Raw genomic sequence first — 27453 nt, forward strand, 5'->3', positions numbered from 1 at the left:
TATATATAGTAATATATTCACATTCATTAAGGTCAAGAATACAATTCATTAAAATGCAAAAAAATAAATATCCAATTTCAAAACATTCATTACAAACTACAGTCATTAATATTAAAAATATATATTTTTCTAATTAAACATAATTACACATTAAAAGTAAAATTGTATGCTTAAAATCATCATCTTTAAAAATGATTGAGACATCATCATAAATCTGATAACAACTCATAACCCTTGGATAGTATAGTAGTCAACCATAAAATCCATAAATATCCCACCCAAAAATTGTACGCTTATATCATTGTACTCTCATCTATTACAGAATGCCATTGAGTTTAATGTAGCATGCTTGAATTAAATGATCTTTAATTGGGACCACCATGAAAAACATTTCAGCGAATGATTGTGTAATCCTTTTAAAAGATGTTAATAAATAAAAATAATTTATTACATCTATCCATTTACCCCTCTTAGTGTATTAATTTATTTAATTATTCTACCTTTTCAGTGTACTAATTTATTTAATTATTCTACCTTTTCAAAACCATTCACAAAAAAATGATCGCCTTTTGTCCATGCATCTCTGCCTCCCTTCATTGCCATGGTTACAATAAAACTACTTTGTTATTATTATACATATCATAGTTGCCAATCTGTCATAGTATCATGCATTATTATCACCACAGTATCAATACTGTACATGCAAAGTACCATCAGAATAAAAAATAGCCTGAGACAAAGACGCTGTAATGTACAGCGTTCTGAGAACACACCTACAGGAATATTAAGCGAGTCCACTGGCTGGGCTCATTCATGCAGATGGTTTTTATGATTTTTTGCTATTGATTGTGAGTGTATGGATCATCACGCAACGGTTGTGTTCTACCTGTAGTTTTTGGATGATGATATATTATAGCCTTTGTTGTGGATATCTAGCAAAGGATGGAGGGCAAATCTCAATATTGGGTGTGTACATGAATTTTAATCCATTACTGGATAATAATTTGTTGATTTTTTTTTTTCTTGCTAGATTTTCTTCTCAGTATTTGTCTCTTAAAGTATGTCATTATAATTGAGATGAAAATTATGTTTAAAATTACTTAAGAATGTTTGTTTACATTTTTTTTTATTATTCTTTAAGTTAATATAGGTTTTTAGAATACAATTTTTCTAATATTTATTATATTATTATTACAACACATTGCTAAATGTAGAATTGAGCCGGGATGGAAGTTTATTTTTAAATTACGTAATACTAGACAACGATCCACTGGCTTTCAACGTTAGTTTTCCATCGCTAAATCAAATTCTACTTTTTTATCAATTTTTTTAATATTAATAAATAATATCACTTTTGCTTGGTGATGAAATTATTGCACCTTTAAATACAGCCTTTCTAATGAGATCTTTAATGCTTGAGGCATGCGATTCAGTGAGGCTTTGCTGGTCGGTAAGACTTTGATCTATCACCAACTTATTTGCGTCTTTTAAAGCGTCGATGTAACATTTAAAGCCATTTCTCTAGAATTAAACGCGCCGATAGACGCATCGACAATAAAATAGTTCAAAGCCAAATTGAGAAATGAAAATTATATCATCTCTCAGTATCTGCATTTTTTCGAATCATTTCTTTATAAAAAATTCTTTCAAACTACTGTAACCATCAGTCTTATATACATTCAATCATGTGTTTTGGAAGAATATGATGATTTTTATTTTTGCAAGTATTGTGGAATGTGCTGAGCATTCAGTACGATAACACGTCAGGTAGAGCAAAAATATTAATCTTATTACCTTTTCTGATACAAACATCATCAGAAATTATTATGATGCTAAAAAGGAGAGGACATAATTTTGGGTAACCTCACACCAGAGCTACAGAATTTCATCTTTGAGGTTGGAGGTTTGCACAATTTGGCTTGTGTGCACTTTAATAAACCCAGTACATCTTTTGAGATGACTAAGGGGCTACCCCAGTGTACAGGTTCATACAGCCCCTGTTGTGAACAGACGAGAGAAACTGGTACTGTACCAGTTTGCTGGGTAGCTCTGCAGACACAAAGATATTGTACTAGCTAGTCACACCTTAGGTGCTTGAGTCTTCAGTATAAAGCTCTCTATAAATCAAACTACATTACCGTACATTACATTCTAACCTTCACTGTGAATTTTGTTTTTGCTTTTTTTGCAAGTTGCTCTATACTATGATTGTCTTTTTTACCCAGGATTAAGTGGGTACCTGGTAGGCTCGAACACCATGCTCTGATTACTGCTGCAGTATCATGGTTACATGTTCCATAAATGTTCGTAACAATGACCTGGGTAATAATATGATAAGCACATAGATGCCCTGACAATATGGACATCATAAATCTACCACTATTATCATTATAACAGACAAAATTATAGGAAAAGGGAACAATTTTAGAAGAATAATATAGTTTATATAATATTCACTTAGTGAATGTGGTCAGCTTAACAGATTTGAACCTAATATTTACCATCAGAAAGATACATGAAATACTATCGATGACAGCCAGTGAGAGACGTACCCATCATTTTCGAATTGAGGACATCATACCGCATTCCCTCAAGACTCTCTTTCACTTTTGACCTATCTATATTTTTCTTCTTTCAGGAGATTGAGGTGCTAAGAGATTCAGCGACAGATTTACCCGGACATGAAAATGATTCATTAACATCAAAAAGAGGGTGAGTATTTATATGTATTGCATTTGTGTTTTATTTGTTTTAGTCATGATTAAAAAGCATAGCTGTGTTAGTCTAAGTTACAACAAAACGAATAATGAGAGAACTCCGCCATAAATCATAAATGATAATTTAACTGTTAATGCTTTGCGTAAAACAAATATTCAGTGACCGTTTCAATCTTGAATGTCAATCACATATTTAGTAATAGTCTGTCACATGCGTTTTGGTGATTGATCATCTCCTGTGAATAATGGGGAAATATGTTCACTAAAGACAATCAAGAGAAGGCCCTAGTATACTCCTAGTACAGCCATTTTGACCTGGATATAACTCAAATTCTGATCAATTGTTGGACTTTGGCCTAGACTACTCTGTAGGCTTATATTTTTGCAGTAAAAAAGTTAATATATTTCAGAAAAAAATTAATTTTCTTTTTGCCTTAAGCATTCATTAGTCCAATTACTGTACTGTTTATACATTACTACTACATCAGACTACGACAATGCGATTGGATCTCAATCAAGAGCCTGAGGGCGCTCTTTTTAACCAAAACACCTGCATTTTTTTTATTCATTAATAATATTTTCCCTTCTGTCTAGATCCTTTTGATAGAATCATTTGCAAGCTAAGAAAATACCTTTTTCCATTGCCTTGTGCTTTTATTTAAGAATTAATGTTTCTAAACAAGATTAACACATTACAGTACATTAGAATTTGGTAGTAATTAACACAAAAAAAATATTAATTCTATGCAAATTTTTAAAATATTTGTAATATTGTTCTCTTATATTCTGTATTATTCTTCTATGTTTAATCTTACCTCTTTGCTATATGTTTACCGTGCATAGTGCCTTGCCTGGCCTTGTCCTCGTTTAATTTGTCTCCTTTGTTGTTTACTGTATACCTTTTGTGCAATAAAATGATTTTGAATGATGTAATTTAAAGAAGATTTAAGTTAGCAAGTGAAATATGATAAAAGATTAGGTTATTTTTTGAGATACATGCTGAATGCACTGCAGTTAAACCGGGCTAAAAGAATGGCTGATTTTGAAGAGCAATTAAATTATACTATAAACTAAAAAGTCATCCTCATTAAATTCTGTTGATGATTTCACCTATTTGGGGCCTACAGAAAGTTCTAGGATACTATACTTAACTCTAAACTAGTATCGGTTCTTCATACATTTTCTTGTGTACAAGCACTTGAAAATTATATGGCTACAAGAATGGCTGGTTTTGAAGGGCAATTAAATTTAACTATAAATTTAAAAAATCACTGTCATAATTCTGTTGATGAATTCACCTACTTGGGCCTACACAAAGTTCTAAGATACTACACTTAAGACTAACCAGCATCAGTTCTTCACACTTATACTTGTGTACAAGCATTTAAGAATTATATGACGATGACAATGAAGTCATCGATGTTGGAAAGGAAGTCCTTAATCAACAGTTCTTCACAAATTATCATTTGTCATAATTTCTGTGAAAAACATATCGGGACCACAAAATGGAATGAGAAAGTATCTTTGCTTGTGCAACACGTAAAAACACGATTCTCATTGCTTACTGTCTAATCTTCGATTTCCCTGACATCAACCTTGGCCCAATTGGATTCAAGAAGACAATACAAACTACATACAATGAAGGTACATTATATTACAAAACCATTCATAAAATGGTGATAAAACGTTATCACCATCAGAATGTTTACAGATTATTAGCTTGTAAATGTTGAATATTATGAAGATATACACCTTGTGGTAAGAATTTTGAATTTCTTTATAAAAAAAAAAAAGAAGTCCAATTTTCAATCACTTATTTTATGATTTACACTTTAAAGATGTTTTGCCCAATTAAAATTACCCAAAAAATATCAAAAATTATTTTTGGAATTAACTTGCTCATTTGGAAGCAACATAAAAAGGATCAATTTGGAACATAGAAATTAGTGTATTTAAAATGTCTTCCCACAATTTCACAGTGAAAATGATATACTTCCACTACTGGAAGTCTTTTTATTTTTATCATCATCCAGTAAAAAATCAGCTTACCGGTACACTTTGTTAAAATCAATCATTTCTATGCTTAAGTTAATGATATGTATGTTACTGCAAAATGAGCTAGCTAATTTCAAATTTATTTTTTATAATTTTTGTCATTTTCAGGGGACATATCTTTAATATTTAAAATTTTCAGCTGTGGTTGTGACTTCATTAAAAAAAAAAAACAAAAAAAAACATAACAACCTTTTTAAGGTTGTGATAAGACAGTGTGCTGTATAGATTTTATGATCATTGTTGCAATATCAAAGAGATTGCATTGTTATGGGTGGAGTGCAATTATAAACCAGATATGCTTTGTCTCGCTCATGTTTACTTGGATATTAAATGGCCGACTGCTGTTCATTTGTTGACTTTTATGTCCTTCATCTCGAATGTTGACCTTTCTACAAGGCATTATTAATATTTATATTGATTTTTTTTATTGTTGTAGTGAAGGTAATATGAAAAAGTGTACAAGAGAAGCAATTCTATTGGTTCCTCAAATTGTTCATATACAAAAACAATAATAATAATGGCATTGTCAATTTTGTAAAGTTTAAACAATAATTGTAATAATAATTAAGGTGATGATGATGTTGATAAAGATGATATTTTTTTTAATTATTCAAATATGTTGTATTTAAATGATGATAAAATCTACTATCATTAAAGTATCATATTATAATTGTGTATCTTTAATTCATCAGTAAATCAATTTGAATCACTTTTATAATATATATACCTTGCAATATGCTAGTATGGAATATTATTGTTTATTAAAATATATATACTAACAATTAAAGAATTACCTATTTGTTATAATTATGTTCTAAAATATTTAGATTAATTGAAAAAATTAGAGATTGTTAGCTCAAACAAATTGTTTAAACTCAAACTAACAGTAATAATTATTAGTAAAGAATTATTAGTAATAAGAATTCGAGAAACAATATCCTTAATGTAAAGTGATGATTTTTTTTGTAAATACTGTAGGCTATGTATGTATCTCAAGCAGAAAGTTTCTTATCAAGGCAATCCGTAATTACCAATTTCATATACCGTTTTAATTCGAGAAAACGCCCAAAGCGTTTAATGTTAAGAAGGGTATTGAGGGGGAATTTATTCATGTGCTGTTATGCACGTGCTTATTTACTTCTTAAAATGGATATGTATACTCAAATACCCCATAATGTGGAACAACATCACATAATTACTGTCAAAATGTGTTATTGTGTGATCGTAACAACTTTATTGATCCCAAAAATGTAATTCTACTGCAGTAGATAATTAATAGATAATTAATGTCACTGGAAAACACTACTGCAATCAATTTATGTAAATACAAACATTTTAAGTAATATATTATTACTGCTTCTTTTGTACCCTTAAGTATTGTAATGAATTTGTTCTTCAGATTTCACTACAGACAAATTTTAGAAAAAATTGACTAACAAGAGGTATCGATTACAAGTTAGCAATTAATCTTAAAGTTAAATTTTATAGGTCATGATGGATCATACCATTTCATGATGGGATACGCCACTAACTTAATGCTGTACAGTAGGCTTATTACATCATTAAGTTCTGCAATGACCTTTACCATCACTAAAAATTATTCCTGAATGGTGATTAAAATGTAACCTAAGTCTAACAGTATGTTAAGTAAATTAATCATAAAAAATGCACAGTTTAATTTCCAATAATTGTCTTTTATGCATATTCATCTAAATCTTGCCCTAAAAGAAATAAATTTAAATTAATAAATACAGCATTGTACTATTTTGTTTGTAATAGACATTTTTGCATGATATAATATTAAATGATCAAACATTGAAATTTAAATAATTAAAAAGTACAATATATAAATTAAATACAAGAACATTTTTAATAAACATTTTACATGCATAATATTAAATGATAAAACATAAAATTCACAAACGAAAGTTGCAATATGATTTCATTATTGAATCCAATACTCAGGTTGCCTTCATGAAACAGTGTAGTATATTTCTTTACTCTTTCAAATGTTGGGTGTTATATTTATTTTATATGCATTATTTTATTTTAAAATTCAAAACATCAACATGCACTGCCAAAATTTTCTATTTTTATAATTTTTTGTTTAGACATTTTAAAGATTATCTTTTTTATGTTTAAACAGATAGCTGCAACATGTAACGTTGAATTAAAAGGTGTTTGTTGAAATACCAAGTTTATAAATATACACTATTGCCTTTCGTTATTTCATAGTATTTATGTGTTTATTATATCATTATTACCATTTTCTGAACTATACTCAATATTGTCATAAAATATGTAGACAAAGTCCATGGCCTAATTCTGTTTTAGTGTCAAACAATCCTCTTTGTTCTATGCTGAATTTAATTAACAATCAAACACAGGACTGACACGTCTCCCTCATCTCATATAAAAATAGAGCGATTTTATGTCTAGGTGTCGTCAAAGGCAATAGCTGATGCCCAGGGGAAAAATTACTTTATTACCCTGTAGTTCATCATGTACAGATGCAGAGTGTATGCCATTTAGTAGTAATAAACTAATGAGTATTTTTGAAATATTTAGTTTCAGAAGGGTGAAAGACGATATTAAATCGTCCTTTATTTGTGTATTGTGTTTTGTTTTTGTGATATGTTCCTTATGCTTACTTTATCGTAAATTGTATGAATGTTAATTATTCTTTGTATTTATGAATATACACCATTGGTATTATTTACTATTTTTATTATTACAGTTATTATTATTATTATTATTATTATTATTAATGTTATTAATATTATTATTATTGTAATTATTATTAATATTATTATTATTATTATTATTATTATATTATTATTATTATTATTATCATCATTTATTAGTAATATCTTTTATATTGTGATATTTAATTAAATACTTTTTTGATCATAAATAAAGTCGGACTGTAGATTGAACAATTAAAAGTTACACACAAGCATCTTCAACCCCAAGCAAGTCGCATGTAACAGCTTAAATAGCCTTCTATGAATATTTTTGCATGCGATGAAATTCATTTTCATTAGAGAAGAGAACATGTTGTGATTGCCCTTGACAAGGCCTTACCCTGGGAGCATGTTTAATTTATAAATTACTATATATTAACCTTATCAGGGCCTGCAAGAGGGGGAGGGCCTCTGTATAACCTTTTTCATTCAAGTAGCCTTAATTGTGTGAACCTAGATAGGTGACAGATACCCTCACTCTCTCTCTCTCTCCATTCATATAGCATTTGATTTGATTTAAAGATGTATAGACCCATGAAAAATCACAAAAATAAATTTTTAAAATGTGTACTTTATACTGGATAATTATAATAAAATTAATAAAACACGTCTAGTGACTTGAAGTGCTTATCATTTTTCGCTGTAACATTTTTTTAAATGCACTAATTTTTATGTTTAAGTTGATAATTTTTATGTTATTTTGATATGAGCAAGTTAATTTTATAAATTAACGTTATGTCTACATCTGAGTTGATTGATAATGTAACTATAAGGGCTTAGGGTCATGTCTACTTCCCATCCATTTAGCGTTGTACTTCCCTCCGGCTATACACACTAAACCATTATAGTTCATAGCTTCTTCCGATAATAGATCTCACTACTCACTTTATTATCTCTAAACTTTTCGTACTACCCTGAAATTATTCCTTTGAGAGATTGTGCTTTTTAGCGTACGTAGTTAATTGTACATGCCTTCATTATCAATCATAGTATTGTGAGATGTCGTTGAATAATCGCGAAGAATACTAATAGGCAAAAAGCTGTGTGCTAAAAATTAGTTGTGTTTCACCAAAGGACTTTCCGATAGCTCACTGTCAGTCAGTGAAAGCTCACTGTCAACTCAGTGATACAAAACATAGCTTTGCATTTTGTATTATGATAAATTTCAAAGTAATTATAATAAATTTTTTATGGTATTTCTTCAGGCACGTTATGAATGAGTTAATAGAAACTGAGAGGCTTTACGTCAAGGAACTACAAGCCGTCATTGCAGGCTACATCGAACAAATGAACAATCCATCCCTCAAGCATCTTATTCCGCCAGCTCTTGTTGAGAAAACCGAGGTGCTCTTTGCAAACTGGGAACAATTATTCCAATTCCATAAAAAGTATGTTTTCGTTTGTTGCTTTTTTACCATTAAAATTCTTGTAAGGAATTATCATCATCATCTACATCAACATCATCATCATCATTATAATCATCAGCATTACTATCTTCATCATCATCATAATTATCAGCATATCTGTATAATCTTCACCATCATCATTATTAGTGTCACACCTTCATCAATATGATCATCAAATAACATTTGCAGTATACCTGCTGCTACTTGGGGATCGGATTCAACGTAACGTATTTCATCACCTTTTTTATCAATCCAAAATCAAATTACTTTATGAATTCCAAGTAATACATGTTTTTTTTTTTCTCATTCAGTACATTCCTTGTTGATCTGGAAAACTGCCAAAGTACGCCAGCATTGGTCGGTCGGTGTTTTGTTGATAGAGTAGGTGTTCTCTCTTGCTTCATTTATGATAATAAATCAAATAAAGATTTATAATATCGAGTTGAGTTCTTCAGCTCCAGATGCCTGGATCCTGCAGTGGGTTCGCTCCTAAATAACAGTATTTTTCTCACAACTGAAAATACCTCCTTTTAGTATCATGAGATTAATATGAAGCTTGTTGACAAATGTGCTTGCCTTCCAATCCCATGGTCATGGGTACAAATCCTGAAATTTCAGGATTTTTTTTATCACTAAAAACACCTCCACTCACTAAAGGTGCATTCATTCACACCAAATCCAAATTTTCAGATTGGAAAGCCATCTCGAACTGATCAGAAAATTGGATCAGTGAGTGTAAGGATAGGGAAACTGGCATTCAGCACATCGGATCTGATGAGCCTGCAGCTTAGCCTCATAAGATTACCTAGTTCGTACATGGATGATTTAACCTCTATGGTTTGTAGAGCATCTCTTCCAAGTTGTAAATGGCGAGTCACACTCTGTTGAACAATAATAAAGTTTTATTAATATGTATGGGTATAGTCAAATTAATATAATTCTTGGTGTGATTGATTACTTTCGCATAAAGTTAGAATGAGAAATAATGAAGTAGTGGCACTGAGCCAGTTTATTCATGTTGTTCTATCAATTCATCATAAGTATTTATCCCTTTAAAATTCTACATCCCAAATTTGTTCTTTCATTAAATCAATAACACATTATTCACTGCTTATGAGTCGGTTGCCTGAACTGAATATTCTTCCATGAATTGTATGAGATTTTAAATGACTTTCATGTACTGTACTGTCTACCAAAAAAATCTGGAAAAACCTCAACAATTCAATTAGAATTTGAAGTAGTGCATCAAAGGATCAAATTAATAATTACTTCCAAATAGAAGCAGATTGGAAATTTTTTTCAATGATTTTCAGATATTTCTACACAAGTCCTTAAATTGATTACCAGCCAGTTTAAGGGTCTGTGCAAAAGAATACAGCAAATGTATTATTATTATACTGTATCCGTTGATTGACGGAGACAGTGTATCTTTACAACTATCATAATTCAAACATTATAAAAAATTAAGTTTTTTATGCTTTTGGGCCCCTTATATTTTATCATTTCTGTCTTCCTTTTGAAGACCTGGGACCTCTTGTTGGGGAACTTAAACCCCCTGTCTAGAACCATAAACACCTTGTTGGAGAATTTTTTTGACTTTCGAAAATTGTTTGACGAATGGAATTACTGGGTAGGCAGTTCATTCATTTTGGACTGCTTTATGTGCTCTACCCACTCACTTTATATATTGTAGTTCTAGAGGCGGTACAGGATTCAAAAGCATATAAGAATTATCTCAGTCGTGTCCGACTGAGCCAGAGCTTACGTTTTAATTGCAGATTACCGTTATGTGGAATATGCAAATGGTATTACGAAGCAAATGATGTTTATTATACGTCTTTTTACAGTCCTTGAATTCAACAATGAAAATTAATAACTTCCTTCCAAGAAAATCTTTACATCCTTTATAATGAACATCTGTATTATAGACTACTATAAAAATGTAATATAATGCATGAATATATCATATATAAAACTGATGCAGCAATGATAAATATAAGTAAAAATATTACATGAGTAGTGTAGAAGTAAGAATATTATTTTAAACATGAGTCCTCAAAACAATATGTTTTGTACAAAGGAGCAGTCAACACTGCTTGTGTGTACTTTCAAAGGCTCTTATTCAAGCTTTGATTAAAACATTTTAAAACTGATTTTTAGCCTAGGCTACCATTTTACAGTACAAAGCAAATATAATTTCAGCCTGTAGATAAAAAATGGTGAAAGCCATTTGGCACTTCAATCCCTCGCTGTGCATTTCACTTTATCTGCATTGCTTCTCTCCATCCACCTAAATGGGTATCAGGTGGGATTTGCCTGCTCCTGCACTGATTACAGCAGAACTATAAGCATGTGGACCCAAAGACCTGGAAAAAAACACATCATATTATATGAAATGAAAGACGATATATGAAACAAATAACAACAACAAACGGTACCAACCGGGCCGACACTGATTTTGAAATGTCACTGTGCTTGGGAAAACAACAAATTATATTTTTTTGTCCATACTGTAAAATGGTTTCAAAAGAAAGATGAAAGAATCATTTGGCGATAAAACAAACTTCCATTTCTGGCTGATGATAATGCTTAGATCCTGCAAGTTAGATGATAAGTATTATGATTGGTGGTGACACTGATAGTTGGTGGTAGATTAAAGTAATCATTATAGTTAGAATAAATCAAACCCGTATATAATTAGCTAAAAGGGATTCCTACTAAGATCGCAAAATCAAAGCTGTCACAATTTAAAATGCAAAGCCTTGACAATCATTAGGCAAATAGACACAGTCAGTGATCAGGGTCACATGACCTGAATTTGTTAACATACAAAGAAAGCGACAAGGCAGCATATAAAAACATTACTTATGTAAAGATAATTTTGCAGTAATAAGCACTGTTACAAACTTTAATTAAAGAATTATAATACAGAAAGCCTAATTTGTAATTGTAATGTAGCTGTTGAGTTCAGAGGTGACACTAGCATGGGAGTATACACACACATTAGCCACCATTGATTGGAGTTGGGAGTGCAAACATTTTTATTTTTAGCATATATAGATATCCAAAATTGGCACTCTCAGACTTCAGAAGAGTGTCTTAATTTGAGATTTGAAAATTCAATTTGGAACAAAACAAAAACTGTACTTCAGAATTGCAACACCACAAAATAGCACTATTTAGACCAAAATATTTCACCAGCTCACTTTGCTGTAATCGCAAAAGTATGCCTGTAATTTGTTTTAATGTGAATTATAAGAAACGACATGAGATTTCAAAAAAAGCTTGAGATTTTAGGGGGCGGACAACATGCTTCTTATACTATTACAAAAGCACATTGCTTTCTACAACCAATTTGAGTCACATGACCAATAATAGTAGGTCGGGGTCACCAATTGTGTCCTTTTCATCACCCATCTTCATCAAAATGTTAATCTGCCTCATGTCCATGTGATTTTTACATACAAATTATGAATACTTTATCAGAACATCGATCACCAATGTGCTTAAATACTGCCCTCGCTCATTAACTCTCATTATATTGTGCTACTGCAGGATTAACTTTTGTTCGAAGGTTATGGAAATTTAATGCACACATGCAATATTTGTATTTCGATAGAATTTTTTCTTTTATTCTTATGCAACAGCGAGTTATTTGCTATTAAACTTTAAAAGCCTGGTCTCATCGTAAAACTTTGTACACACTAACTTGCAAGCTGCGGTGGCTGTTCCACAATTGTCTCATTTCTCCCTCCGAAAATATTTACCTACGTCAAAGCATGTGTACGTCAGGCTATTTTTTATTTGTGTTGGTACTGTACGTGTCAAATTTTACACTTTGACTGACGTAGGTCACATTTCTTGGACCTAGTGTAAAGCAACATTTAGAAGCTTCATTATCCAGCTTAATTATCTTCAATTGTCTAGAAAGAATGCTGTCAAAGTACAGGATTTAAACCCACAACCCTTTGTTTAGAAGGCATGCACTTGACCATTCAACCACAACTCTATGAAATGGGATTTTCACTACCACAACATTTTGTTTAATATAATAATATATGTTTATATGTTAATATTTCAGGAATATAATTGTATATAAAAGATAAGTTATTGTATATGAAATATATAATTTATTTTATATGATTCCTCAATATGTTTTCCAATTTTTTTTGTTGAATTTCAGGAGCATGAAATCAATAAGTTGTACAGTACGTATTGCCAAAATAAACCACAAGCTGAGGCGCTAAGAAGGGAGTGCGGCAACGACAATCCTTTCTTTGTTGTAAGTCCTTCATTATGTAATTCTATTAAAGCATAAAATATAAAAATAATGATAAAAAGAGGACAAATTAATCAGCAAATACAAATTTCAACCTTGTCAACAAATTATTTCTATGATTCAGAGTAGTGGGTGTTATATAGAATATTTTTGAAAAGCAATAAACAGGTTTGTTCACAATCAACATTTTGCACAAAGCATACATGCTGGGGAGGTGGGTCAGATATCTAGACATGATCAATATATGTGGCAAAGACAAGCCAAATCAGTCACTTGTCGCAAAAATTGATTTTTAGTTATTAATACAGTGTTAAAGAGTAAAATGAGAGATAAAATGGTAAGAGAACCATTTAAATTTGACATTTTGTTACAAAGTTACAAGATTTTAAACATACAGCTGTTTAAAAAGCAATATTTGAGAAATCGGCCTCCAAAGTTTATGATTTCGGGAATTTTTCAGGCAGAAGCCATTACAAATCATTAACAATTGTTGTTTGAACATTGAAAATGGAGGAAAATAACAGCATAGCATGATATATACTGTAGATATGTAAAGGTTAGTCTTGTGTTATAAATAGATTTTAAAAATGTTGACATCCCAGCATGTTTCAGCCATTATTTCTGAAACAGGATTTGTGACAAGTGACTTGTTTGGCTTGTCTTTGCCACATATTATGTCAAATGATGCAAAAATGTCTAGGTATTCAACTGTTGCTACACCTTCACTAATACATGAAGATATTGATTTTGGGCACTTCTCAAGCAGAAGCCATTACCAAATCATTAACAATTGTTGTTTGAACATTAAAAATGGGGGAAAATAACAGCATAGCATGATATACACTGTAGATGTGTAAAGGTTAGTTTTTTTGCAATAAATAGATTTTTAAAATGTTGACATCCCAGCATGTTTCAGCCATTATTTCTGAAACAGGATTTGTGACAAGTGACTGGTTTGGCTTGTCTTTGCCACATATTATTCCAAATGATGCAAAGATGTCTAGGTATTCAACTGTTGCTACACTTTCACTAATACATGAAGATATTGATTTTGGGCACTTCTCAGGCAGAAACCATTACCAAATCATTAACAATTGTTGTTTGAACATTGAAAATGAGGGAAAATAACAGCATAGCATGATATATATACTGTAGATATGTAAAGGTTAGTTTTGTGCAATAAATAGATTTCAAAAATGTTGACATCCCAGCATATGTTTCAGCCATTATTTCTAAAATAGGATTTGTGACAAGTGACTTGTCTGGCTTGTCTTTGCCACATATTATGTCAAATGATGCAAAAATGTCTAGGTATTCAACTGTGGCTACACTTTCACTAATACATGAAGATATTTATTTAAATTAATCTGCCATGTCTTGAATATTTCTGTAGTATACTTCGCAAAAAACTAGAAACCGATTTGTTCACAATTATCAACATTTTTCACAGGGATGAGGAAGTCAGATAAAGCATGATCAATATATTATATAAAATGTCTATGTATTTAACTGTTGGTACACTTTCAGTAATACATGAAGGTATTGATATAAATTGCCATGTCTTGATGATTCCAGTAGGCAAAAAAATAATTACTGTAGATCCTCAGACCTCCTTGTTTAAAAGCCCATTCCCTACTTTAAAGAACAGTGTTGCAAAAAAAGAAAAAAAAAAACATTTTCTATGTATACTTTCAAAGAGGGTAACAAGTTAGACGTCTTTTTTTACTGTACATTAATTTGATTTCCTCCCCAGCCATTTAAATCCTCATTTCATTAAACCATTATATTTTTTTAACATGTTAAGGAATTGGATCGTGTGTTAAATGTCAGGCTTTGTCAGAACTTTCTTGAGTGATCTTTACTTAGCAAATATATGTCAATATATTTTTGTTTTCTAATTGTAATTGTAATGTAATGATTTATCTCAGAAAAAATGAGTATGTATATATAAAATTTTAGAATTGTTTTGCTCTATTTCACAACCAAAGTTCCCATGTATTTCTTTTTGTATGAACATGTACATATGGCAGTGAATTATATACATTTAATTTAATAGTAATAAAAAACGATAAAATAATTTTACAATAATATTTTAGTTTTTAAAAATACAATCCACAGAAGATTATTTGCTTTACAAATTGTTTTTACAACCCAAAAAATATTTATCTTGAAAGAATTTTTCAAAATATTTAATTCAGTATACATTATTCATAAGATTTTCTATGAAAATACATTATGATCTTAATTTATGTTACTTGAAGTACATCGCTATGGTAACATTAATAGTCATTCACACCTGCTGCTCTTTACAACAATCAGTAACGTACATTGTAGGTACGACTGAATACTCCACGGGAAAAAAATGCGTTGCTGCTTCAGTCATACTGCATAATAAATTGCTCATGTTAACAAGATTAAATATAATGAAAATTAGTAATAACCATCATCTTACAGTACAAAAGTCCTTGGAATTTTAGTTCTGCTTAGATATATTGTAGCTAGTATGTACCCTGTTGTTGAAAAATTGACATTAATTTGCAGGTGGAGCGTTATCATTTTTTTCAAACAAAACCACAATGACTGTAGAAATAAAGTAGAATTTTAAAATATATAAGAGTCATATTTTTTTCTTTTTATTACTAATTTATTATTGTTGTTGTTGTTTACTGCACTTATGTAAAAGAATAAATATGTATTTAGAAAATAATTTCACAACTAAATGATGTTTAAACTTACCTAACGACAATGCTTACGAGTGTTATGTTCGCTGCAGTTGTAACGGTTATTATTATTACAATTATATTTATCTTAGTAGTATTGTTACAGTATTATTATAAATAATAATGTTATATTAGTATTTTTATTGTTATATTACTGTTTTAGTCATTAATTATAGTTATTGAAAATACTTCACACATTTTTCTATTAGAGCAGACAGCTTCTGTGAAATTTGACAATATTTTAGGGTATTCCTTTAATCGCTATACATTTTTAGGAGAAGGTTTCTACTAATTCTTGGTAATTATTTTCTTTACAGGAGTGTCAAAAGCAGTTGGGTCATAGGTTACCATTAAGTGCATACTTACTAAAACCGGTTCAGAGGATAACAAAGTACCAGCTGTTACTAAAGGTAAGTCAGGGTGCTTACAATCAAGTAAAGGGAAACTAACCCCTCTCCATCTACCTTTCTCCCCCATTCCCCCCTCCCAAAAAAATGTCTCTTATTCTTCCTTTTCATCAAGAACATTTTGGTTGTGAAATCTCCAATAGATGAGGCTCTGGAAAGAATTTCCTTCTGTCATGGAACTACATTAGGACTGCTTCCTTTGGGCAACCCTATTATTAAGGAGACACCACTATTGTCATGGGGATCCCCTATTAGCGGGACACTTTTTCAAGCATGAAATGAGGGAAAAGTATATCTTTTAACACTACGATCAACTCCTAATCATGGGACATTAAGGAGATATGTTTTGGGTCCCAATTAATAGGACTTTTACTGTATTCCTCTCAAACATGACTTTGCATAATAATTAGAAAATGTATAAGTCTTTCATTAACTACGATACCTCATCTATCAATTCATCATTTAAACAACACCTCAGCCATACACCAACCAATTCATCCTTCCTGGAAGATTAGTACTTCACTTATAAGCTTATCACCTAAAATACCATAAAGCATGTCAAAAAATGACCTCTAGTAAACAGTGATAATAGATCATGTAATGCTTAAAAAATTGCAAGATTAACACTCTACCTCAAAATTCTCCCTCATAAATACTGAGGTTTTCTTCTTTAAAAAATATTGCATTTGGTTCTTTAGTCTTTAAAAAAGTTATATCCTTATAACTCATAAAACTGAAAATGGAGATTAGCACCTTACCAGGAAATTCTGAAAATTTAACTTTTTTCATTATTATATTTTTTTCAGGAAATGCTTAAGTATTCAGCAACAGAGACAGGGTTCAGTGACTTGCAGAAGGCATTAGATTGTATGCTGCATGTTTTGAAGTTTGTCAATGACTCAATGCATCAGATAGCCATCACAGGCTTCGAGGGCCAGTTGTCTGATCTGGGCAAGCTGCTTATGCAGGGGTCATTCTATGTCTGGGTGGAGCACAAGAAGGGTAATATCAAGGACATTAGGTTTAAGAAGATGCAAAGGCACATGTTTTTGTACGAGAAATGCATCTTGTTCTGCAAGAAAAGAGACGATTTGAAGGATAAAATATGTTATACATTCAAGAACAAATTAAGAGTAAGTATAAGATGAATTAAATAATAATAATCATCATATTTTATTGCCTATCCATGGCAGTCTTTCATACTACTGATGTACCATTGTGATAATTGAAAGAATAAATATATCTGATTCTGCCCTCTCCCCAGCCTCCCAGGTCAACCTGACATGCCCCTATATTCAATTTTTAAAAATATACTAAAATATACAATACATTAAATATTAATGGAAACAATTTTCATACAAAGATTTATAAATACTTCAATGTTATAAACTGATATCTCCATTGAAATATATGTTAACAAAATTAATGATGAAACTGTTTTTTTTTTTTTTACAAAATTGTTGGCTTACCGTATCAAAATGCATGCTTTTATATGGGTGCTGTCAATAGCCATTACCTACATTGCTATTGTTGAATGTCCAGCTAACGTCATGAAAAATGCAAAATACCAATGCTCAAATTGCTTTGAAGGAAGAACGGAAACTTACAAAAGTTAAAGCAATTTTTAACATCCTGAATATTTAATTCATCTCTTACCTCTGTCAAACTTTGATTTGATGGTGTTTATAAAAATTACAGTACATTGGTCATATTCCCAAATTGTGGAATAAAATCTATATGTATATCATGAATGAAAGCTGATTGGCCAATCGTAGAGAGAAATTATAATATGATTTGCTTATATTCATGTTAATGTGTATATTATATTATATTATATTATATTATATTATATATTTATATAGTGCACACTTTCTTTTTGTCACATGCTTTACCATAAAACAAACAAATGTAAAAATATTGTACCTGTAGGTCTAGTCAAGATATTATACTCCCATATGTGAAATATACAGGTCATGTGAGTCTATAACTGTACAATTCTTAAAACAGTTTGCTAGTGCAAGACTCATAATATCCTCATTCTTGGTAATGTTTGTCTCGTGTGCTTCTCTTCAATTGCATATATAATCGTTAATGTGCTTATTTGGTAATAATCCATCCTTTCTTTTTTATGTGTCTCTCTTAAAGTGTGATGTCTTCTGCCCTCTAGTGTTAGTTTGAAATAAAACATTTTTTTCTGCAATGTTGATTGTAAAAGTGAATATGCACTGTGCTTTAGGAATTTAAAGGTTACAAAATTGTTTCATAAAAAATATAATTTGAAAATATAAATAGAAAATATTTACATAAATATTGAAATGGCCAACATATTCAAATTTAGACCTATTCAATTCAAACTCATAAATAAGTAACAGTCAGTTTATGTATAAAATTCCACATCAATTATATTAAAGGCAAAGTTAGGAGAATATTAACCCATAACTCGACAGGGGATGAATTAAACCATAGCTTCAAGGTAACCCCCTACTCTTCCGAAAGATGTAATGGTTTCTTTAAAGTGCACAAGATCCAGATGTGTACACTGAACCTCCATTTTAAGTCCTTATCTGAGAAGACCTGGTTCTACCAACCGAACCCTGGGCAAGGAGTGGCCAACTTAAAACCAGTGCTGATGTTAAGGCTGTAGTTAGTGGCACCCCTGCCTTACCACTCAGCCACTCGACTCACTATTAACACCATACATAAATCATAAAATGCAGCTGGAGCTCCCCATAGCCAAAACTTTGCATTCCAGAATAGGATCAATTAGATTTTTTATATAAAGTTAATTAATGTTAATTATATTAATTAATTAATTATGTTAATTATATCAATTAATTATATTAATGAAAATTAATTGATATATTAATTTGAATTGCAGGTGCAAGATCTAGGAATTACAGAACATGTTAAAGGAGACAGGAGAAAATTTGAATTGTGGCTTCAAGATAAATCAGAAATACACATCATACAGGTATTTAAATTGTTTGTACAGGAGATACAATGCACCTTCCAATTCAAGAACCCTGTAAATCTGAGACCCCTCCAATTTGAGCCCACTTTTTCCAAAACCAAATAACAATATACTATTTCTTTAACAGAAAGCTAACTCTCTAATTAGAGACCGAACACCAAGGCCACCCCAAATTTTATGTTCCAAAAGTGGTCTCGAATTGGAGGCGAACTGTAATTTTTTAAAATTTTATTTTATTCATTAGGTATGCAGGAAAATAAAAGCTGATAAAAATACTGTCTGTAAATTGAAATTTACACTGGCTTTGGAAAGCTGACATCTTCTAGGTGTATTATTTATCATGTTTATTTGTACTATATTGTACTTTTCTTTAGGCTAATAATGATGAAACTAAGGTGACTTGGGTGAAAGAAATCAGAGAGCTGCTTCACAGCCAGCTAGAGGAAGAGCTAGGTAAGCAATAGATGAATAGTATGTTTATTTCGGTGAAAAAAAATGATGAAAAATTACTTTCCCCCGTGGTTAATAATAATAATATGTTAGATTTATATAGCACTTAATGCCAACAAGGCCTCTAAGCGCTTCACATTACTACCCCCGGTCACTGGATTAAACGCATATGGAACACAAACTCAAGCTCCCTGGGGGATTATTCCATAAAGTTTCAGCAGCTACATCAGCACATTTTGGCATTTAACCCTACCAGGTACCCATTTATACTCCTGGGTGGAGAGAAGCAATGCAGATAAAGTGTCTTGCCCAAGGACACAAGTGAAATGCACAGGTGGTAGCCACCATTCCGTGAACTGTAGAGATCCATTGTTAACCTTTGGTACCCTGTCCAATTCCATCTGCTATCCTACTGAAGTGCAAGTACAGAACAAAAAAGTAAAACATACCATCTTTTGGAAGCAATCTTTTAAAATGTTGGTCTCATGTGCAGATTGAGCCATGTGCAAGTTAAAGTATGCACGCTTTTCGGAAAAGTGTAAGGGATTTTCTCTTGGTGTACTGCCCATCACACCGAGAGAAGGACCCTACTGGAAATAAGTCTTCAGACTTTAGTGGGTTATTTTTTATCCTTGGTGTTCACATCAAATACTGGCCTAGATTTATAAACTCATCTATGCCTACCACCACCATTTGTCAACCATTGCAATATTCTCTAATATGTATTGAATTTAATTACATTTATGATAGTTATAATGTGATGTAAACAAATCACATGAACATATTTTTGACATTGTATTTGTAAGGTATACACCACTCTCGTAATCTCTCCAGTATTTAACCCTGCTACATGTATTTAATTTCAGCTATGAAGGATCTCATTGAACAGAAGACCCTTGCAATATTTGATAACAACAGGTAAATGTCATTTTCCTCAAATTAACACCTTAGCATCAAATTTAAAGCCACAGATCACCTTTTCACTCTTTTAAACTCTCCCTAAACCATTTGATGAATCACCCTCAATTGCTATTTTTAAGACAAAACTTAAAACATAGATTTTTTTACATTTAAATATGTGTCACGCACAATTACGTTTTCGTTTTGTAGAACCTTAGCAAAAGTATCCAGGGACCTGTTCTTAGCGGAAGGGTCCATTGAGTGTAGATGATGTGACTAGTCCGTTTAGCATATTCATGAATTGATAGCTGCTGCTTCGAGTCCCTTCTAATAGTTATTTTTGGGAAACAAAATAGGGCAGTATAACTGAAGAATGTTTAACTAAATTGGTTTTTTGTTTCACAGAATTAATAATAATCTAGAAGTGACAGGTGGAGAAACAACAGTTCTGCCATCACCAACACCAAGTGAAACGTCATCTGCAAGTGGAAACTTTGCTAACATGTCCTCGGCAGACAACGATGAAGACGGTTGGGCCAGTGAGGAGTTCAGCGATTCAGATGACGGGATGGATGATACGGGTTCAGTCAGTACTCAAGTGAGTAGAATTAATTTGGAAATTTCGTAAAATAATTAGTGGTATAACATCATAGGAACAAGTATTAAAATATATACATTGGTTGTACATATGGTATTATTTAAACACTTAATAATACATTTAAGAAATCATCATCATCATTGCATTTTTCAAAACCACATGTATATATATAAATATATATTATTACAAATGGTGTTAATTTGCTTATTTTGTTATGTAAATACTTACTATTAATAACTGTATTAGGCCCCATATTTTGCATGTTTTGTTTTCCCTGTACAGTCATTGTAATTTATTAATATTACTATATTGTAATTATTAGTATTTATCATTATTCATTTGACACTTATGAATCTGTATTGCAAGGAAAGCGCTTGGAAAATATACAAAGCATATTTATATACTAATTTATGCAATTAGATTTTGGTGTTTAAACCAGCAGCTCACATGTGTACCATTCAGTTCAAATTACCATTAATCTCATATTCATTGAAATTCCAATGTTGATTTTTTTGCATTATAATATAATATCTACAACATACTGTTATATATTTTTCCATATTTTAATTTTCTATTTAACATTTTTATATAATCAGCTGTACAGTAATTCATTATATATTTCATTTCATTGATCAAAATTATGCGTCTTTATTGTCTCCTAATATATGCATCTTCCATTGGTTTTTTTTTTTTATTAATGTTATTTGTATATACTTTATGTAAAATGTGATTCAAAAACTCAACCCACTCTAACTTGTTTCATTGGTTAACTGACAAAAATGCTTTTGACGGGAAATACTAATAACTCGCTTATGTATATTATTATCATATTGCTTTTCTAACAATCGTTGCTACACCCTCACCTTAGGCAATTGCTATGAATCAGTATGTCGTCCTGGCTGAATACGAAACCGTTGAGGAGACAGAACTTCCTGTCAAAGAGGGCGACGTAGTCGAAGTGGAGCGGGTTGGAAAGTCTGGCTGGTGGCTTGTCCGCAAAACTGCAACCAGTGAGAAAGGCTGGGTGCCGGCTGGGTACCTGGAATCGCTTGCGATGCGTGCAACGCGCTCAAGCAGTGTGCCCTACCTACCCCAAGGTGTGTTTGTAAAACCTAGATAGAATGCTTGCATGTATAATAAAAAAACGTGTGTGGGCAAACTAATTTACATGCCAGGTGTAGTATTCCATACTAATTTGCATATTTCTTGTAAAATGTCTTGTTTGCATAGCCTGCTGTATTGTAAATTAGTGCTACATTAATGCTTGCCATTAAAAATTATAATAAATCATAATCATGATTAATAACTAAAATAATTAAAATCTAACACATATTTTATTTTTGTATGACAAGTGTCATCTTCATATTTATAATATACAGTAAATGTCAGTTTTTTTTTTGGTTTTCTTTTTGTTTCAAAATTGGCTTATACTCTTAGTAGCTCTGTCCACACAATAACATTTTTTTTAATGTGTGTGATGTGCCCATATATGGACATGATGATTTCATATTACACCCAAAATCGGTATCACATATATTTGTCACATACATCTTGATAGTGTGAGCAAAGCTACAGCCATTAATGTTTCTTTTTTTTTTTTCATTTTGTGTTATTTTGTTCTTTTTGTTTTCATTTCAACAGCAACAGAAAAGGTTTTATATATATGATTTTATTTGAGGTGAGCTTTTGTGTTTCATACAAGTGTTACAATTTTATTTTGACTTATTTGATCAGTCCAAATCAAAAAAATGACATTTTTTCTTTAATTTTTATTATAATCTAATTAACTTCAAATCTCAATTTATAACTCTCTTAAACTCTATCTACATTATGTTTTTTTTGTGACATATTTGTGTCATTTACCCAATTATGGGCTAGAAGGTGTCATACTACGTCCATATAAGGACAGATTACACACGTTTGTCACAAAAACTTGATAATGTCAACAGAGTTCACAATAACTTCATTTAGCTTATATCCTTCCAGTAATTGTACATTTCTTAATATTTCATAATCAATTACAATTATTTTCATTAATAATATTTATCATTAATAGTTATTAATCTGTTTCTTGTTATTTTTTATTAATGTCTGAATAATATGAATGAATAATGAAATATTATTAACAACAGTAAATTGATATCCTGATTACAATAATTTTCTTAACAGAGATTTTTATTATCATACTGACAAAATATAAAATTTTTTTTTTTTTCAATTTGTATCCAACTAGAATCACCGAGAATAAGTCGGGAGACAGTGCAACTGAGGCGCAGCCGAGGCCGGAGTAGTTCCAGACATTCATTACATAAAAGGAACGCAATTCGCATTGAATCACGTGCATAGATGAGAAAAAAAAATGCAATTCACAAGATGAGCACATCTGTGGAACAACGTTGATTAAAAAAAAGCTTGGCGATTTAAACTTGCAAATAAAAATTCAGTATTTAACAGTAAATGCTAAGATACTGATTGATGATGTTCTATCATTTGAAATTCTAAATATAGATTCTGTTTCATGTTTGATATTGTAAAATAAGAGATTTTTTATTGCTATGGAGATTAAGATCTTACTAAGGAATAAATGGTAACCAGTGGTGCAAAACTGATACTGATGATAGGCTTATTCTAATTATTTACACCGGTAATATTGCTACAAATTGATGATATGTTAGCACAGAGATTAAATAATCCTCCAGGGTGATATGAACATGGTCAGTCTAAAGTTATTTGGTTTACTGCTAATCAATTAAAAACTGAATGTACCTACCCAGAAATGTCAATTACTTAATTATAATAACTGAAGATAAAGCAGCATACAAAGATGTTATATATTGATTCCTGTTTTCCACTTGCGGATTCTTTTTTTCCTCTGTATAATGTTATTTAAAAAGCAGAGAGTATTACTACAAGACAGTTTAAAATGTATCTCTAGAGATCCTATCCTGCTGTTGAAAATACTAAACAAGTGTGAAAAGGCTTTTTTTTATTACACTGATCACTGTTACACTGATAAAACATCTTAATAATTACGTTAGAAATTGGGATGGTTTGTCAGTGAAGAAAATGGCGTCCGGTTGAACGCTCTTTGCAACGATAGCAACAGAGTAGTATCACATGGTATCATGACATAACACTGTAGTCTGTAGTACTCTATAGTCAATTCTAATGATGCTAATCAAATTCAAATCAAAACAAAAATCCCAGTGCTCCAGTTGTATGGCATTTGCAGCAGGATACCAGGGATCGAATCTCGTTTGGGGCGATTTTTCGCACTTGCAAATTCTTTTCTTTTGACAATTTATATTATCTTCTTTCTCAGGTATCAATGTGATACCATTCCTATTGGTCGGTTATCAAGTACTTGGCATATACATAACATAAATAACATATATTGTAATTCCTGATATCATATATAAATAAAAACATTTTCACATTAAATAGTTGAAAGAATTGTGTACTCCTAGATGAGTTGCAAATGGTTCACATAGTTTTTGATGCACTGATCCTCTCTCTTCTATTAATAAATTGCATGATTATTGCAGATACTCTAAAACAGTTCCCTAATTTGTTTTAATATTTATTTTTTTACATACAAAAATATACATATTTTCCTTCCGATTTGACTTGAATAGTAATGACTTACAAAATAAAATCCGAAAAATTTGTATTTTTATGTACAGTGAAAAAATATATGTTCGTGTTTTCAATCCACTTTTAAGTTAGTTTCCATTTCCCCTTAGCCTGGGTTTCAGGCCTTATTTTTGGTTAACTCACTCTTTATTGCGCACCACATCTAATTTATTTGGCGTCCCATGCTCAATTTCTGTTTTTCGGATCTCAAAATCAATCGGTGAGAAAAAAAAACCTACTAATTTCTCCCCAATTCTCAAATACTGATTTTTAGGCGTATAAATAAGAAATGTGTAAATACATTGAAGAAGTTTCTTGTAAAAAACAAAGCGATATCTCCATATAATTCGGGTGTATCTCTGTAATGTTCCCATTCATTATCAAACAAAATCTTGCTAAACTCTTAAAGAAACAAGTTATTTTCTTAAACTTTAAAATTCAGATAGTTTAACTTTTAACAGTGTTACAATAGTGAAATTACTAAATTGGACATAATTATTTTTTCCTTTGCTGGGTGGAAACACTTAATTTGTTGCAGTTAAATTGCAAATAAAGTATATAGGTAATATAATATAAATTAATCTGGCTAATAATTAATAAACTGATATTCTCTATATTAGGTGCTTGGTTTTACGAAATAAATTGCATAATGAAACAGGTAAACCACAGAGTTAACGATATGACCACATTTGGATTAACGTTATAACATGATACACTAAATCTATTTTTACAGCTGTACTAGTGTTTGTTGACTCTATCTTTCAATGGTAAATGGCGCTATTTAAATACTGCCATTGTACGTACTGTCGTCAGGATTAGCACACTAAACAATAGGTTATATGACTGCAAATTATACCCACTAACATTACGGGCCAAAAACGTTTATGACTTTAATTTAGGTAATGATTTGATCTGTTTGACAGAAATATGGGCCTATTTGAATGGTACTGGTACTCATTAAACTTTTAGTATTTTTGATCAGGCTTATTTTAAACAAATGTTGGGGTTCGTGTCGGTACTTAAATAAATATCTCAAACTATCTTTAACTGTTAATAATCGCTCCTGCGATATAAACACGAAAAACATTTTCTTTATATAAATAATTAGAAATATAACATTAAATTAATTGAAAATATATTTGAAAATTATAAAAATGAAAAATCGATTTTGCGCAATAAAAGAATTGTTGATCAGAATTGTTGTATATACTGTAGAAAAAAGAAATTGTAGATAGGTTTTAATTTTCGTTTTGTAAATCAAGAAGTCAAGATATAACTTAAAGATTTCCCTGTGCATCTTTATAACAACAGATTTAATATATTTAAAAGTTAATAATTTTCGATTTAAAAATACTTTATTTATTAATGATATCTTTTTATTGTTTTGATTAAAATTTATTAATACACTTAAAGATGTACTGTCAATAGACAGGAAAATACCTAAATTATTCAAATAAAATTTTGAAAAGCTCAATTAAAAAGATAAGATAAATTATTCGACCAAGAAAGAGATCGAAAAAATGGTTTTGACATTTTACTACAAAATACCTAGATTGATTAGCAGCCAATTTGAGGATTCTTGAAGTAAAATGTAAATCGATGAAAAAGTTTTTTCCGATCTGTTTCTTGGTGGAATCCAATAGTTTGATTCTTTTAAATGAGCTATTGAAAGCTTTCTTTTAATTGTAGCGGGGTGGTTTTTTCTGTATTTTGACTGATAGTGCATTTTTAAAGGAAGTACATCACATTACCCCTAGATATTATACAATTGTAGGTACATTAAATCAGTTCTATACATAATCACATTGAAATACTTCAGGTTATCGTTGGTATAAATCATATTCAAGTTATTTGATTTTTTGAAAAATGCTGTTGCAGGCCTACTTTGAAATGTCTGAACAAGTGGTGTTAATAGATTAACCCGCATGTTCGATTTATATTGTTATTTATTGCTGTCAATAAGTGATAAAAAATAAGTATTTACAAGTGAGGCCTTTTTCATTTTAGTAAAACACCTACATGCGCATAAACTAAACATGCATGTTAGTGTATAGTGCTTTTGTTAACCAAAACAATTGAGTGATTAAGTTATTAGTATTTTTTTACTTACGGTTTATTTTCATTAACTGCAATATTAAGTCTTTATTACGAATACAAAATGGTTCTTATGATAACACTTTGAGTCAGAGGTGCCATAATATATGTCAGCCAATAATCTTTCGAGCCAAGTTTGTGATATATTGTTCAATAAATGAACAAAAGAGATATGAAGATACTATTTCTGGTTTTTGTAACATAATTGTCTTAGTGATCAACAGAGAACATAAACCAGTCGATTGGGATGGGAAACTTGGGATTCTTCGTTTCTTCAAAGTAAAACAGCTGTATGAAGGAATTGGAATTACAGGTCTCCCTTCAATGAAAGATCACTTTGGGACCGGGGTTTTCAGCTTTGGTCCCTACTAACAGTAAAGAAAGACATTTTTCAATATGGGACCAAGGAAATGTGGTCTTTAATTGAAGGGGTTTTTTTATTCGAGAGACTGGGTGTCTATAAAACGAAGACCGAAGAC

General features: G+C 30.9%; 1 protein-coding gene across 13 annotated transcripts in view; it reads left to right on the forward strand.

Annotated features, from left to right (window-relative positions):
• LOC117108403 (guanine nucleotide exchange factor DBS-like) overlaps positions 1-27145 on the forward strand; it is an 83397-nt gene extending 56252 nt beyond the window's left edge. For 10 of the 13 annotated variants that reach the window (XM_033250411.1, XM_033250415.1, XM_033250413.1 and 7 more), the window contains 12 exons: positions 2639-2712; positions 8722-8904; positions 9234-9303; positions 13106-13204; positions 16239-16331; positions 17135-17461; positions 19207-19299; positions 19674-19752; positions 20616-20667; positions 21055-21247; positions 22116-22344; positions 23481-27145. In XM_033250411.1, the coding sequence (XP_033106302.1) occupies positions 2639-2712; positions 8722-8904; positions 9234-9303; positions 13106-13204; positions 16239-16331; positions 17135-17461; positions 19207-19299; positions 19674-19752; positions 20616-20667; positions 21055-21247; positions 22116-22344; positions 23481-23593 (1605 nt within the window). In that variant the 3' untranslated portion in view covers positions 23594-27145. Of the gene's footprint in view, positions 1-2638; positions 2713-8721; positions 8905-9233; positions 9304-13105; positions 13205-16238; positions 16332-17134; positions 17462-19206; positions 19300-19673; positions 19753-20615; positions 20668-21054; positions 21248-22115; positions 22345-22888; positions 22926-23480 lie in introns of all 13 variants that reach the window. The other 3 variants (XM_033250414.1, XM_033250417.1, XM_033250418.1) reach the window with 3 other exon arrangements.
• Positions 27146-27453: the final 308 nt, after the last annotated feature.

Source organism: Anneissia japonica, unplaced genomic scaffold (assembly GCF_011630105.1).
Source record: "Anneissia japonica isolate Jap-2015-1 unplaced genomic scaffold, ASM1163010v1 scaffold1776_len382430_cov169, whole genome shotgun sequence".
In the NCBI taxonomy this organism is placed as follows: domain Eukaryota; kingdom Metazoa; phylum Echinodermata; class Crinoidea; order Comatulida; family Comatulidae; genus Anneissia; species Anneissia japonica.